General features: G+C 41.3%; 1 protein-coding gene across 4 annotated transcripts in view; it reads left to right on the plus strand.

The window, feature by feature from the left end:
* Positions 1–7,364: 7,364 nt before the first annotated feature.
* The window catches only part of KDM5A (lysine demethylase 5A), a 96,420-nt gene continuing 91,122 nt past the window's right edge, over positions 7,365–12,662 (plus strand). For 2 of the 4 annotated variants that reach the window (XM_022577255.3, XM_022577252.3), the window contains exons 1-3: positions 7,367–7,930; positions 10,405–10,482; positions 11,605–11,727. In XM_022577255.3, the coding sequence (XP_022432963.1) occupies positions 7,766–7,930; positions 10,405–10,482; positions 11,605–11,727 (366 nt within the window). In that variant the 5' untranslated portion in view covers positions 7,367–7,765. Of the gene's footprint in view, positions 7,931–10,404; positions 10,483–11,604; positions 11,728–12,662 lie in introns of all 4 variants that reach the window. The other 2 variants (XM_022577253.3, XM_089920118.1) reach the window with 2 other exon arrangements.

The raw sequence follows: 12,662 nt of genomic DNA on the forward strand, positions 1-12,662 counted from the left end.
TCAACGACCTGATGGTGTAGAGCCAAGACAGGACCTGTGGATCAGTTTCTACAGTCAGAGGAGTATGTATATAAATGTTGTTTTTATCAGGTAGCAGACACATCCTCCTTTTCCTGAGAGGTGTGAGAAACTGTCTTTAATCATATATGTTAGTTCAAAAGCTAATTGTGATCTCATCTTTGCAGAAGAGTTGGGTGTAGGGGGAAAGGCACTTTAATATCAGAGCTGCAGCTACTGAGACAGGCTGGGATGTGGGACCCTTTACTGCAATGCTTGCACCTGGACAAACGTCTCCTCCAGCAACAGAATACAAAGAAACTATGAGAGACTAAAAATAACTGCATGCCTGCACAGTTGGGGCAAAACAGGAACAGGAAGATACAACAAGGCCAAAACCCACCTGCCACGATCCCTGCACACAGCACTACCGGGGGGGGTTGCGCAGACCCCCTAAGCCACCCTTCCGGCCCGGGGTTGAGCAAGGGCACCTGTTACTTGTTTTCACTCCCTCCCTGCTGCAGAATGAGTCCCAATAAAGCCTTGCCTGAATTCCTCGTCTGGCCTCTTATCAATTTCTATTGATTGAAAAATCCAAGGACCCTGGTTGGTAACACTACTGGTATGGAAAAGCTGGGACTCTTCACTGGTCTGAGACCCAAGGAAGTCTAAAAGGAACTTGCCATCTTCTAAATCTGCATTTTTTCCCCTTTTGTGATTTTCTGTTAGTTATATCAAGATTTTCCCAGACACCTTGGCTCAGTACTTTTGTCTCTCTTTTGGCACCTGCATTTTTTTAAAAAAACAAATCATGGTGATCTTACCTTCCTACTAGTTCTCAAATTTATATCTTACTATTTATTTCCATTGTGTGTCTCATTACCATTAACTTGGATTACTTCAATAGGTTTCTAACTGGTGTTTTTGCCTCAGGTTCTTTTTTTCCTTCTCCAATCCATTCCTTAAAAGCTGCTTTTTTTTTTTTTTTAAAAGCACACTTCTGGATAGGTCATACTGTTACCAACCTGGGTTCTTGGACTCTTTAATCATTATAAATTGATGAGGCCAGAAGAGAAATTCAGGCAAGGCTTTATTGGAGCTCATGCTTCAGCAGGAAGGAGTGAAAACAAGTAAACAGGTGTCTTTGCTGGCTCCCCGAAGGGGTGGTGGTGAGATGGTCCCTTAACTGGGGTGAGGGTATGGATGGATCGGTGGATCGGCCCGAGGGGTGGCTTAGGGCGTCTGCCCACCCCCCTGGTAGTGCTGTATGCAGGGATCGTGGCAGGTGGATTTTGGCCTTTTTGTACCTTATTGTTCATAATTTGCCCCGACCACAGATGCATGCAGTTATTTTTAGTTCCTTATAGTTTCTTTGTGCTCTGTTGCTGGAGGAGAAGATGTTTGTTCAGCTGCAAGCACTGCAGTAAAGGGTCCCAGGTCCCCGGTCCCAGCCTGTCTCAATACTCCTGCTCATAACTTCTGGTGACTCCCCACAGAGTAGAGAATGAAATCCAGATAATAATAGGGCACTCAAGCACTGCCACAGTCTGACCACACTTTCTCCATTATAATAAATAACTAGTTATTTCCTGAATGTAGCATGTGCTTTCCAGCTTTGGCCCACACTCTTCTATCTGGATTGACCCTTTCCATGAATCTTGATAAATTTCTACCAAGGCCAATGCAAATACCATCTCCTTAATTGGATGTTATTCCTCCCCTTTGATATTCATGTAGCAAGTTGTCATTATATATATATATTTTTGTTTGTTTTGTTTTGTTTTTGCTGTACGCGGGCCTCTCACTGTTGTGGCCTCTCCGGCTGCAGAGCACAGGCTCCGGACGCGCAGGCTCACTGGCCATAGTGGGCCCAGCCGCTCCGTGGCATGTGGGATCTTCCCGGACCGGGGCACAAACCCACGTCCCCTGCATCGGCAGGCGGACTCTCAACCACTGCGCCACCAGGGAAGCCTCATTATATATTTTATAGCACAGCTTCTATTCGGATGTCATCAATCTTGAGTCCTTCTCTGACCGCCCTATCCGCCGCTTAACACCCTCCACACCCTCCCTTCTATACTTTTTAAAAGACCTCATCACTGCCTAGAATAGTATATATTTGCGAGTGCTCATGATTTTGTCTCTCCTCTCCGCTAGAATCTAAGTTCTGTGAGGAGACATACTTTGTCTCCTTGTTGTTGCTCATTGCCCACATATCCAGCACATAGAAGATTGCCTGGCACCACGCTAAATTCATCGATAATGATGTTCCTCGCCTTACAGCAGTCCTTTATTTGCTCAGTGGAAAAGGATAGGTGATTAGTAATCCATTCAAGGGCATACAAATTAAATCATAGTGAAGTAACTAATACTTATATCTTGGGTAAAGCATAAGCTGTGGACACTTTGAGGGAAGGTAGCCATAGATTAAATATGAGTGTTTAAATATGAATGATTTGAAAGTAGTTGTTGATGCCTTAATTAAGGGAGGACAATAAAAAGTGATAATTTGCAAGTAGTTTCTGTCGACTTCAGTTAAGGTACAAATATTTTCATTGATTGTCTTGAAGAAGAGATAAAATAAAACTATCAATTACATATGAAGAATATGTCAAGGTTTAAATTTTTTTCAAAAATTGTGGAATTTTAAGGCAATGTTGAAGCCAATAATAAGTTCAGTTAGTACAGCATAGTATTCCAGGAGAAGAAAGAGAAGACAAATATAGAGGAGCTTTGGTTAAGAAAATACATTTATATCAGAGTTGTTGTTGTTGTTGTTGTTTTGGCCATGCCACGTGGCATGTGGGATCTTAGTTTCCCAACCAGGGATCGAACCCATGCCCCCTGCAGTGGAAGTGCAGAGTCTTAAGCGCTCGACTGCCACGGAAGTCCCCAGAGTTTTTAACATAGTGATCTTTCATTTAAACATTAAGATACAGAAAAGGAAGTTATAAAGGAAGGGATTAATTCAGTATTGCACAGCAGCAGTTCATAAGAATTTGGAGATCGCTTGTCAGGCCTACCTCATATTTAATGGCTCTGGTAGGAACGTGATCTGAAGATTTTTTTAAGGCAATATTTCAAGTGATGATTACGGTTGATCCTTGAAAAGCACAGGTTTGAACTGCATGGGTCCACTTATACATGGATTTTTTTCCAATAGTAGATACTACAGAACTCCATGACCTCAGATTGGTTGAATCCATGGATGTGGAATTGTGGATAAGGAGAAACTGTAGATACTGAGGCGCCATGGACACAGTGGACTGGAAATCATAGTGGATTTTTGATTGCGTGGAGGGTTGGTGCCCTTAATCCCTGTGTTGTTCGAGGGTCAACTTATTTCCTTATAAACATCATGATAGGGACTTCCCTGGCGGTCCAGGGGTTAAGACTCCGCGCTCCCAATGCAGGGGGTTCGGGTTCGATCCCTGGTCAGGGAACTAGATCCTGCATGCTGCAGCTAAAGATCCCGCATGCCACAATGAAGATCTCGCATGGGACAACGAAGATCCCGTGTGCGGCAGCGAGGACCCAGAGCAGCCAAATAAAAACAAACAAACAAAAAACATCATGATAAAGGAAGAAGGGATATTTTAAGCCATAGCTTTTCAACCTGTATAGTTCATAAGAATTGAATTTCTCCCTCCTATTCCAATTTGTCCCCTATGAAGTACTTGGAGTCTGTCTTCCCAAACCCCACTTAAAAATGTGTCTTAAGTATATAGTATATGTATTCCTATTAATTGACTGTTGGCTTTTACTTTCTCTACTTTGTAGTACAAATAACAATTTTTGTCTCTTTTCTAAATACTAAGTCTGGTTTTGCTAGGTCCATATACATGCCTTCCCCAGACTCCATTCTGACACACGTTAAGAAGCACTGGAGTAAGTGATCAAACATAGCATTGGGTGGGAACCAAATGTTAAGAGAAATGTTGATTGAATTGAACATAATTGAATTCAATCACAGACCACCAGATACAAAATGAACTGTCATTATTTTGGCCTAAATGAATTTAAGGGTTTGTTAATTACACTTGATTCCTTGTAATGTTAAAGTATGTCAGAGAACCCATTTTATTGCATTTTAGAAGAACCTAGTGACATATACAGTGTAAAAACTTAAATGTTTAAATATTTAAGAATCAAAGATCTGTTGTTGAGACTGTTGCTCTAATAGGTTATTTACTTTTCTTTCCTCTATTTTTAAAAAAGTTATTTATTTATTGGCTGCATTGAGTCTTTGTTGCGGTGTGCGGGCTTCTCATTGTGGTGGCTTCTCCTGTTGCAGAGCACAGGCTCTAGGCATGCGGGCTTCAGTAGTTGTAGCTTGTGGGCTCTAGAGCGCAGGCTCAGTAGTTGTGGCGCATGGGCTTAGCTGCTCCACGACATGTGGGATCTTCCAGGACTGGGGCACGAACCCGTGTCCCCTGCATCGGCAGGCGGACTCTTAACCACTGCGCCACCAGGGAAATCCCTCTTTCCTCTTTTTAAAGCAGGTCTTTTCCAGTCCTTTCTCCTTTATTATGTTAATTCAAATTATAGGATAAACCAGCAGTTCTCAAAGTGTGGTCTACAGACTTCTATTTGTCCCCAGACCCCTTTGGTCCCTGAGATACTTTCTGAAGGTCTTGCAGTCAAAAGTATTTTCATACTAATACTAAGATGCTATTTTCCTTTTTCACCAATGATATTTGCCCCAATGGTGCAAAGGCAATGGTGGGTGAAATCGCTGGTCCTGTAGCACACACACATCACAGTGGCACCAACACACTGTAGAAGTGGTCTTCATCACATGCACTCATGGTTTTAAAAAAGCCAGTTTTACTTAAGAATACCAGATGAAGCAGTAAAAATGATTCATTTTAATAAACCTTGACTCTTTAATACATGTCTTTTTTAATAGTCTGTGATGAAATGGGAAGTACACATGGTGTACTTCTGCACCAAGTGGGAGTGTCTGCTCTAGGGAAAACACAAGCTAAACTAGCCATTTTTTCCATGGAACACCAGAAGGCCTAATAGACAAACTATAGTTATTCAGATCTAGGTTTCTGACAGACATTTTCTTGAAGATGAACAGTGTGAGCCCATCTCTTCAGTGGAAACAATGGATGGTATTTGTTGATAATGAATATTTGAGCTTTTCAAGTAAAAATTGTAATTTTGGAAAACTTGTTTCTGTCAGTATGAGTTTGACAGCTTCCTAATTTTTTGATAAGATCAATGGTAATATTTTTGTGATTTAAAAAATAATATATGATATGCATCAACATTTGGAAGATCTGTATAACTCAGTGAACCAACATTTTTGAAATGATCAATGCATGATGTTACAAAATGACTGGGTAAAAAGTCCATTCAAGGACAAATGTTGACTACCATTTTAATACAACAGAGTACAAAAAGTTCATTGATAAAATTTTAGATTCCACACTGCTAGCCTCAAAGAAATTACAATGATTTGAAAAGGCTAAAATTTTAAAAAATGCTTGTCCCTTTTCCATTCACATCTGTGTGGTGTTGGATTTTCTTCATATATTTTAACCCAAACAACATATCACAACAGATTGAGGGCAGAAATAGATATAAGAATCTAGCTGGATGCCACTAAGCTAAATATTTTTTTTTTAATTTCAAAAACTGTAAACCAATGCCACCCTTTTCACTAAATTTCTTTTGGAAAATATTGTTATTACTCATCAAATATATTTATGTTAACGGTGTGATGTGTTAACTCAGAGGGTGTTTTTTTGGATGAGATTAACATCTAATCAATGAACTTTTAAGTACAGCAGATTGCCCTCCATAATGTGGGTGGGCCTCATCCAATCAGTTGAAGGCTTGACTAGAACGAAAAGCCAGCCTCCTCAAGCAAGATGGAATTCTCCTGCAAACTGCCTTCAAACTTCATCTGATAAAGAATGAGTAGGAATTTAGCCAGAAAAGGGATATAGGAAACTGCGGGGGTGGGGAAACATTATCTGTGAAGGCTCAGAGGTAAGAAAGCATGGTGCATTGAAGTCACCACAAAAGTTTCTGTGTACTGCATGGAGAAGCATAAGAGAGGAAGCTTGGGGGTAAGACAGCAAACAATAAAGGAGTTTGGAGTTGTCGAGTTTGTTTTTTTTTGTTTTTGTTTTTGGTTTGTTTTTGGCCCTGCCATGTGGCTTGCAGGGATCTTAGTTCCCCGACCAGGGATCAAACCCATGTCCCCTGCATTGGGAGCACGGAGTCTTAACCACTGGACCGCCAGGGAAGTCCCTGGAGTTGAGTTTGGAGATGAAAAGTGACAAGGTGAATTCTGGACTTTGGACTAAGCAACCTGATAAATGAGAGGAAAGAGATGTGACAGGGGGCAAGAACTGAGCTGTTATCACAGTCCAGGGGAGAGAGAATTTAAATTAGGATCGTGATAATTTGGATGGAGACATGGGTGGATTTAAGGTTTTTAGGTGATAGAATCTCCAGACTTGACACAGGGTTGTATGTGGGTAGTGAGAGAGCAAGAGTTAAGGATTATTTCTGGATTTCTGGATCAGGCAACTGAATAGATGAATGAAGTCATCCGTGGAAACTGGAAACACTGAAAAAACAGTAGGGAACTATGAGTTCAAGACACATTGAGTTTACCAAAGTGTAGTTGTCCAGTAGGTAGCTAGATGTACTGGCTTGTAACTCAGGGGAGGAGTCCAAGCTGCAAGTACAGATTCGGCAGTCATTAGCCATAGCTGGCTATTTAGGTCCTGGGGGAAGCTTAAATTGAACAGGGAACATGAGATCAAGCCCTGGGAAGTAAGTCTTCCTTCCAAAAGATAATACAAGAACTACCGTTTCACGGTTTCTTTAGTACTTTCTGCGTCATTCTCAGCAACTTGGAGGAAGCGTCTATGCCCGCCGGCACAGAGATGTTCGACAAGCAGGGCCAGAACAGCTGCCGTAGCTGTTACAGAAAACTGAGAAAGGCTCCAACGGTTGGAAAAACAAGGTCAACAGCCGTTGCTTCTCGGAGGACGAAATCAATTCCCGGATGGTGGCGAAAGCCGACCCACGGGGAAATTCGGGCGGGTGGGCTGCACCCGAACTTGTTGCTATGGAGATGGGGCGGATTAAAGTGGCCGAACGAGATTATTCGAAAGGGACACCAACGGTGAAAGGACTAAAAAAAGGGCGATGCCGGAAAAGGTAGTTATCTGGAAACAGACACGGAGGTTGAAACAGGCAGTCCTGCGACGTCCGGTCGCTTGTGTTCCGGTCCATTTGTACACAAAGAGGGACCGGGCTCCGCTCGCCGGAAGTAGAACCTCTGCCCCCGGCGCATTACGCATCCTCCGCGCCGGAAGAGCGCCCCGCTCGGTCCGGCCGCTTCCCCCACCGCCCAGCAGGAGGGGCGGCTGGGCCGCCGGGCTGTGCAGCCGGGAGTTGTCGGCAGCGCGGAACTTCGGCGCACGAGGAGCCAAGGAGCGACCTGCGTTGCCGGGAGAGGGAGGGGGAAGGAAGGTCGCGTAGCGGGGCGACACGTCGCTGCGGAGGGATCCTGTTTCTGTTGGCGGAGGGATTTGGTCGCACGCTGACTTCCGGTGAGCCCCGATCCGAGAGGAAAAGCCCCGAAGGAAACAATAACAAACGCAGGAGGAAGCGGTTTTGGGGTTCGTGTGTTGAGCGGCTCTCGCCCGAGAAGATGAGCTTCGGCCCCCGTCAGGGGACGTGAGCGCGATCGCCGGGCCCCAGCCAGCGTTTCTCCCCGTGGGCCCCCGGTGCCACCATGGCGGCCGTGGGGCCGGGGGGCTACGCGGCGGAGTTCGTGCCGCCTCCGGAGTGCCCGGTCTTTGAGCCCAGCTGGGAGGAGTTCACAGACCCGCTCAGCTTCATCGGCCGCATCCGGCCCCTGGCGGAGAAAACCGGCATCTGCAAAATCCGACCGCCCAAGGTACTGGAGTCTGATCGGCTTAGCTCGACTTCCCGGTCCGCTGCCCTTTCGCGTTCGCTCGCACTGGCCTCTCGACACCTGGACTTTAAGTTTCTCCGTGTTTCCGCTTTGGTTTCTTTGGGGTCTTCGGTAGGCACGTCTGGACGCGAGAGTCGTGTCCCGGGGCCTATCCGCCAAGAGCTTGGGAACTGATACTTTTCTTCCCCTCTTGGGTTGTGGGCAAGGGTAACAAAGGCTTTCGGCCTTTCTTTGGCCGTAAAGTGACTGAAGTATCGTGACGTGACAGCCCTACCCTCGCGTATAATCCTCGTTACAGTGCGATAGGAAAAACTGCCGTTCCGTCGGCCCTTGCTTTCTTCTAGCCCTGCTGACGCTTGATTTATTAAGTATCTGCAGGCCTCATCTCAGGGCTAAGGTTTCTTAAATGGTAATCTGAGCTCTAGTTGTCCCTTGGGGTGGTATTCCCAGACAAGCACCCCAGACTGATTACTGCGGCAGTGAAAAAAAGTCTTCCCGGGGGAGGAGAAGGAAAAAGCAGCAATTATTTTAAACATTTAGAGGTTTAGAAAAAATTTGTCAATAATGGAGGTGGAAGAAAACGTTGAAATCTTAAAAACGTAAGAATCGCAGTTATTGCACGTAACTGGGTTTGCCTCTGGGTTAGTTAGGATCCTGTCTTTACGGTGAGGAAAGCTGATACTACTCTTTGTTTTGCGGGGATTAGTGCCCCAAGAGGTTGAGGGTTTGCTCAAGGTCAAAGGTTTTTTCTCTACCCGTTAGGTCCAGTGCTTTCCAAATGATGTTCCTGGTCCACCTGCACTAGGGTCGACCGGATGCTTGTGAAAATGCAGATCCCTAGGCCTCATTCCCAGACTGGAATCAGTTTCGGGATATGGAAGTTCTAGAAACTGCTTTTCTAGCAAGTACTCTCCTGATTCTTAATGAACATTAAAGTTTGTGAACCATGTCTTAGTGCTCTTTAAAGGGATATCTTGCTTTATGTTTTGTCTACTAGTAATAAAATAAAATCCAGTCTTTTTACACCTTGTTGCATTTTAAAAAGCTCTCACCGCAAACTAGCACAGAAGTGTGCAAACTACCACAGTGAATAAAAAGAGCTTAGATGGAGGGGGGAGGAGGAGCAGTTAGTGTAGCATTTACAGACGTTTTCATTTAATATTCTTTGAAGCCTCAGTAAGTAAATAAGGTCATTTTACAGATGAGACAAGTCTGGATAAGTTAAATAACTTATCAGATGTGTGATCTTGGGCAATGGCACAGTAGATTTTGAATCTAGAGCAATCTATTTGTTTCTAAAACTTAGGCAAGCTACTTCCCTTATGCTCATTGAATTTGATTAAGATTATAGACTATCAGTTGCAAGCAAAGGATTAACAAATAATTGCTATGATGAGTGGCGGGTGGTGCGTGTATTGGCATCCTCCCCAAAGTTCACTTAACTCTTATGAAAAATTTATTTTCACTTAATTCTTTTTCTGTCAAGATTACCTGATATTGACAAAACCTTAAGCACTGAGGCTTTTCCTAAACCATATTTTCATTTATTCTGTTGCTTTAATGAATTAGAAATTCTATACAAGGTTCCTTTTAGTTTAAAAATATATATATATGTATAGCTTTTTGTTACTTACAAAAGGTTGAAATAATATACCTTCTCTTTGTGTCACAATATTATTATTGAAAATAAATGTTGTTTACAAGCAGAATTTAATTTCAATGTTGGTGGATTTCTTTAGTTTCCAAGGTAAGATAAAAATTTTTTACTACTTTTCACATTTTTAAGTAGATTACTATTTAGGCTAAATCAAACTATGGTCTCTGGAACTCTACTTGAAATGTGCTGTCTCATTTCAGTTATACCACATCTCCAATCTGTAAATTGTCCTTGTTCTGTGGGTTTGCTATTTTTTAAAAAATTTTAATATTGAAAAAAAAATTTGGGTGCCCAGAAGCTGGGCTTTGAACAAAACATTTATATAACATAGACTTTAAAGTGCTGTGTCACATTCCACATGAATGAAAAAACACATTGTCCAATTACATAAGTACTTTTAAAACATTACCTTTTGGTCTTTAATTTTACCTTTTTTTGTTTCTTTCAAATTCTGTTTTTATTTTGATAAACTTGGATGTTTACTAGATGCTGTATTGAGATGAGCTTATTGCATTCCACTTGAGTAATTGGGGAAAGCGTAATTGTCAGATATAAATAATGGGACTGTGAGATTTGAGGAGAAAATTGATAAAATAAGCTTAGTATTAGAATGTTAGAGATAAGTAATAATAAATTATTTTATCTAAAAAATATTATTTTTTCAGTCTCTAACTAAAGAAGACTTGTAAGTTGATCTGTTGTCAACATGATTTGTGGCAACTCACCCCTTAAATTAAGGGAATGAATAGTGCATTCCTTGCTTATTAACCAACATGGTGAAGAAATTTTTTCTATTTAGGATTGGCAGCCTCCATTTGCATGTGAAGTAAAAAGCTTCCGTTTTACTCCCAGAGTCCAGCGTCTGAATGAACTTGAGGTGAGTGTTGTTACATCACCGTTTCTGTCTCCTGATCTATTCTTTATATCAGGACTCCAGGTAGAGAACTTTAAGAAGCTCATGTACCAGGGCTCAAAATTAATGTTAATTGGGACTGAATGGAAGGAAGTTTCCGATTTAAAAAAATTGTTTATAGTAGTTATTACAGTTTCTTCTGCTTAACTGGGATTTTGGGACACTATCTCTAGCCATGTTTTTCATGGTGGAAATATCCAGTATTTAGCTTTAGAGAACTGGAATTCTTAAATTCTACTTTCTTCAGTGCTAATTATTCTAATAAATTTTTCTTTTGTTAATGTTGGAGGATTCTGTATCTTGTAGTCTTTGGAAAACAGTTTTAAAAATTCTTCTATTATAAAAACCTAGTTTTCCAAGGTGCTTTTTGTATGTTTGTTTGGTTTTTTGCTCTAACAGAACTTTTCTAGGACTCTTAATCTGATTTATTAAGATCTCCCTTTAAACATTTTGAATGCCTCTTAAATTTCTAAGTTGAAATCTGTTTAGATAGTTGTTCTTCCTGTTTTTGAGATTTTCAGAAGATTCTTCAATGTGGTAAAAAACTTCCAGAGTACAAAAGAGAAATCTTAGACAGTTAGGGCTTAATGTGTCATGCTGAGTTTGTTTTTTTTCCTTGCTGCTCCTAAAACATTTATTTTTTGAGATTTTAATACCTTTTTTTTTTCCTTTAGTCTCTTATAAGATACTTGATGGAGGATCTTAATATCAGTGAGGTGGAGAGTTGGTGTACTTGAAGTATGCCTATTATCTCTAGATGAAGTGACAGGTTTAGAATGGTTAGAAAATGCTTAGAGAAAATAATTCGATTTACTAAATTTTCTGATTAGCTTAAAGTTAACTTTTACAAAAAATTGCTTTGGTTGATAATATGAGAACTCTTCACATATATTAGAGTAACTTTTTTGTCTTAGTAAAGTTTAATAGAAGTATTTTGCTTCTTTTTTATTGACTTACAAGGTTGGACTAAGCAGTAATGAGAAGTCTGAATTCTTTAAAGAAATGAGTACCTTTGTTAAGTAAAACTCATTTACTTTCACCAAAACGTAATTCCTGTCTCTCATTTCTGTATTTTAATAATCTCAGGCAATGACCAGAGTGAGATTGGACTTCTTGGATCAACTAGCAAAATTTTGGGAGCTTCAGGGGTCTACCCTCAAGATCCCTGTGGTGGAGAGAAAAATTCTGGATCTCTATGCTTTAAGCAAGGTGAGGCTTGTACTTTGTTAAGAAATTGAACAGGGGCTAGTGAATTTATGAAGTTAGGGATTTCAGATATACTTGATGGAAAACATCGCTTCCTATGTAGGATTTGTTTGACAATGAAATGCAAGCATGAGTAAATGGAAATGATAGATTTCCAAGTTATTTTTAAAATCTATTTTATAGTTTGTTACGAGATTAATATTTAATAGCTACTCAGATTAGTAGGTTCTGTTTACACAGTATGCAAAAGAAATGACACAGACATCCTAATATTATTTTGTATGAAATGAACAATGTCCTATATTGAGCTTGTCAGCTTTTTTTCTGCTTCTTAATTGAAAATTTGGTATATTAAAGAGATTAATGTCACTCAGCATTCTCATGTGTGGTACATACCAGTTGTATTAATACCTGTAAGTAGTGTTAGTGGTAAACTGAGGGCAGCATTATCCAGTAGGATGAATATTAACTTTGTAATGTTACGTTCCTTAATGTGAAAAAAACTAACTGACCTGCAACAGGGTTTGTAACGATGACCTTGACAACGTATTTTGTTAATACAATAAGAAAAATCTATGACTGCTCTGACTTGTGAATGAAGATAGCTTGATTATCTGAGGAATTTTGCAGAACAATTTATTTTTTATGTATTTATTTATGTACGTATTTATTTATTTATGGCTGCGTTGGGTCTTTGTTGCTGCGCGTGGGCTTTCTCTAGTTGCGGCGAGCGGGGGCTACTCTTCGTTGCGGTGCATGGGCTCCTCATTGCGGTGGCTTCTCTTGTTGCGGAGCATGGGCTCTCGGCGCGTGGGCTTCAGTAGTTGTACCTGGCGGGCTCAGTAGTTGTGGCTTGTGGGCTCTAGAGCGCAGGCTTCAGTAGTTGTGGTGCGCAGGCTCAGTAGTTGTGGCGCACGGGCTCTAGAGCGTAGGCTCAG

Source organism: Delphinapterus leucas, chromosome 11, assembly GCF_059928025.1.
Source record: "Delphinapterus leucas isolate spDelLeu-1000000601 "Yukka" chromosome 11, BTC_Dleu_Yukka2, whole genome shotgun sequence".
Taxonomy (NCBI): Eukaryota; Metazoa; Chordata; class Mammalia; order Artiodactyla; family Monodontidae; genus Delphinapterus; species Delphinapterus leucas.